The sequence below is a fragment of the Raphanus sativus genome, unplaced genomic scaffold, assembly GCF_000801105.2.
Source record: "Raphanus sativus cultivar WK10039 unplaced genomic scaffold, ASM80110v3 Scaffold2940, whole genome shotgun sequence".
NCBI classification, from domain to species: domain Eukaryota; kingdom Viridiplantae; phylum Streptophyta; class Magnoliopsida; order Brassicales; family Brassicaceae; genus Raphanus; species Raphanus sativus.
This window is the reverse complement of record NW_026618247.1, coordinates 9587-13055: the sequence shown is the minus strand read 5'-3', so window position 1 is coordinate 13055 and position 3469 is coordinate 9587. Positions and strand designations below refer to the sequence as shown.

Sequence of the window (3469 nt, the reverse complement as noted above, 5' to 3'; positions counted from 1 at the left end):
GAAGGATGGCAAAAATTATAAATGAGTAGTAAACCTGAAGTTTACTGATATATAGCCATCCCCAATAATGTTATCGATATTATTGTGAAATGTTGAAAAACTAGAGGTTTTTCACATATAGCATGTCTTAAAGAAACAAAAGAACCATCATGGCACTACAGGAAATGTGGGTATTAATAGCGTCGTAGCATAGCGGTTTTTGCGTCTCTGCTATTGTATTTCAACACGGGCCTTTATAATAGCGTTTTTGGAATGTATAAGCTATCTCTGTAGACGCGGCAAAATAAAATAATCCAGCCGCGTTAATTTGGTAAGTGGAGGCGCCTTACCATTGCAAATAAAAAAATAAATGCTATCGTATATGAAAAATATATTAAAAATAACCCTAAGTATTTAAATCGAAACCCATTTCTCTTCACTTCACTCTCTTCACATTCCTCGAAATCGAAACCGAGACTCATCAAAGTTCTTCAGAGTTCTCTCGAGTGGAAGCTTCAATTGGTATGAGTTTCGATTTGATTCTGAGTTTAGATTAGAAACTTTCAATAGTGGGTTTAGATTAGAAAATTTCATCGAATCTCTTTGATTTTGGGGTTCTATTTGATCGTATCTCTTCGATTCGAATCTCTTTTCACATGCATGTCCGCGTTAACACATGATTCGATTATGGGTTTGTTCGGTTTAGATTTTGAATATGATTGTGGGTTTCGATTTGATTTTGGATTTCTTTATTAGTTTCAGAAATGGCAAAGACAAGAGGAGGAGGAAAAGTTGGTTCTCGTCGGAGTAGACGTAATCAAGGCTTGGAGGTAGTAGATCAAGGCTTGGAGGACAAGAGACCGCAACTAAAAGTGAAGAAAGCTACAGCAAAGAAAACGGCTTCCCCTAAAAAGAGTTTAGTTCTAACGCCAACGAGAAGAAGTAGTAGAATCAAGAAAGTGGCTGCTCAAGATGATGATGAGCTAGAAGATGTTACACCTGATGATGATGATGATGAGCTAGAAGATGTTACACCTGAATATATTCCCCGAGTTGATGAGGTAGAAGATGTACTCAATGGGAAAGAGGCTGAAGAAGATGGAGATGGCAATGGGAAAGAGGCTGAAGAAGATGGAGATGGCAATGGGAAAGAGAATGAAGACGAACAGGCCAATATGGAAGATGATGGAGTTCTCAATGAGAAAGGGAATGAAGAAGAAGCTCGCGATATGGAAGAAGATGGCACTGCGCAAGATGATGAGATTCCTAGTACTGAAGGAGTTGAGCTAGGAGGGGAGGAAGTTCAAAAAAAAAATAAAAGAGGACCAACAAAGTTGCGCAGAGTGGCTGAAAATCCCAATGATAAGATTATGGTCACATTCAATGACATTGGTGAGCATATTGGACCTGGTTCAGTAACACTATCGTCTTTTCTTGGTCCTCTTGTGAGGGAACATGTTCCGGTTACACTCGCTGATTGGAGAAATCTTGATGCAGCGACTAAAGCAACAATGTGGGAAGAAATTCAGGTTTGTATATATACATTAGTATGTTTTGTTGAACCGCAAGATGAAATTATAACATGTTTAACTTGCTTATTGTGATGCAGGGGAGATTTAACTTGCAAGAAGATTGGCAGAAAGCTGTTATTTTCAAGCAGCTTGGAAATGTGTGGAGGGCTGGGAAGTCGAGGCTGGTGTCACAAGTACGTGTGGCGAAGACTGCAGCTGAGAGAATAGCTTTAAAACCGAGCAACATCCCATCCATTCAAGTGTGGAACTCTTGGGTTAAGAGTAAAACTACCAAATCTTTCACGGTGAGTTATCTACAACTAAGTAAGTTTCATCCTTAAAGGTCATATCTGATAGATTTAATCACTGTCATATTTATATTGTAGGAAACGAGTAACAAGTACAGAGCGATGAGAAGAAATCAGATTCCTCACACCACTAGCCGCAAAGGGATGCTTCGTTTAGCTGATGATATGGTAAAAGAGTAGTCAAACATCTTCAGCTTGTTAGATTAAACTGGTACTGAGATATGTCTGTTTTTATATAGAAAAAAAGGAGTAAAGACCCAAGTAAGGTGAGTAGATCGAAGGTTTGGATTGCGGGACACACTCATGCTGATGGCAGACCTGTGAAGCCACAGTTTGCTGAGACTATTGTAAGAATTATGCAAGTTATATATTGGGTATAATTAATAGATTATGTCAATGAATTATTTTGTGTTTAAATGAATGTATCAGGAACAAATACAGTCACTTGACAGTCAGATGGACTCAACATCAGCTGCTGATAACATAAGGGAAGATGCTGTAAGCAAGGTTTTGGGAAAAGACAAACCTGGACGAGTAAGGGGGTTTGGTAGAGGGATTACGGCTACTAAGCTAGCATATCTGCATTTTAGAGACGCAAAGATTGCAGAAATGAAAACTGAGATTCAAGAGTTAAAGGGGATGGTGCAAGACTTAGTTGGGAAGAAGGTAATCCTTTTCATTACATTTGGTCAATTAGTTTTAAGACATTTACGATTTCCTTTGCCTTCTTTCAGAAAAATAATGATGATGCTGAAGCATCTGAGAGTAGTGGTGGATTCAAAGTAGGAGTCAGAGTACAAATACTCGATTGGATTGAATCAGAGGATGTTGTTGTTGGTGAAGGAGAATTCTGCTCTGATGAACCGAAGTACAAAATTGGTCGTATACCAATTGGTCCTAATGCAGTGGCTATCGTAGTTAAGTCTGCACTAAGCTCAGTAGCTTCACTTTGGAGGCCTACAACAGACGTGTTAACTCTTGATGAAGCTGTGGGATACAAGATAGCTTGGCCAATGGATAAAGTGATCTTGGATAGGGATACAAACTGCTCTGAAGATGTATCCATGGTAAATTTTTGTACCTTGTTTTCTTCTTACAACAATTGAGTTATCTCTAATCATTACCTTCTTGCATTTTAGCAAAGCAAGGAAGGTGAATCTCGAAGATGCAAGATCTATGATTGGACCAATGACGAGGATGAGGTTATTGCTGAAGGTCTCATGTGCTCTTCTAAGCCCAAAGAGATGCTTAACAATATACCTCTAGGTCCCAATGCTGTTAGTATCGAAGTTGTGAAGGTGTTCAATGATCAGGCTTATTTGTGGAGGCCAACCGCTGATATGTTCTTGATTGGTGATGCACTTAGCGAGAAAATAGCATGGCCAGTCCTGAAGGTTGAAGTCATGCCTACACCTGCTACAGAAGTAACACCTACTAAATGTGCAGGCAAGAAAATAGCATCACCTTCGAAACCAGCCAAGAAAAAAGCAGTGGTATGTTGTTAACATGAAGTTAATTTATTTATTTGTATGATGATTGATGTTGAGTCCTTAATTGATGTTGGAACTTGCTTATGTCGTCTTGTTTGAGTTGTAGAGTCCAGGCAGCACTAGTTCGACCAGAAGTCCGAAGCAGAAGTGTATTCTCTTGGATTGCAACAACTCTGGACGT

General features: G+C 39.2%; 1 protein-coding gene across 1 annotated transcript; it reads left to right on the top strand.

Annotated features, from left to right (window-relative positions):
- Nucleotides 1–175: 175 nt before the first annotated feature.
- On the top strand, nt 176–2869 carry LOC108831994 (uncharacterized). The gene is made up of 2 exons (XM_057000787.1): nt 176–1966; nt 2038–2869. Exon 1 carries the CDS (start codon nt 744–746, stop codon nt 1581–1583), a length of 840 nt encoding a protein of 279 aa, XP_056856767.1. The 5' UTR covers nt 176–743; the 3' UTR covers nt 1584–1966; nt 2038–2869.
- The last annotated feature ends 600 nt before the right edge of the window (nt 2870–3469 follow it).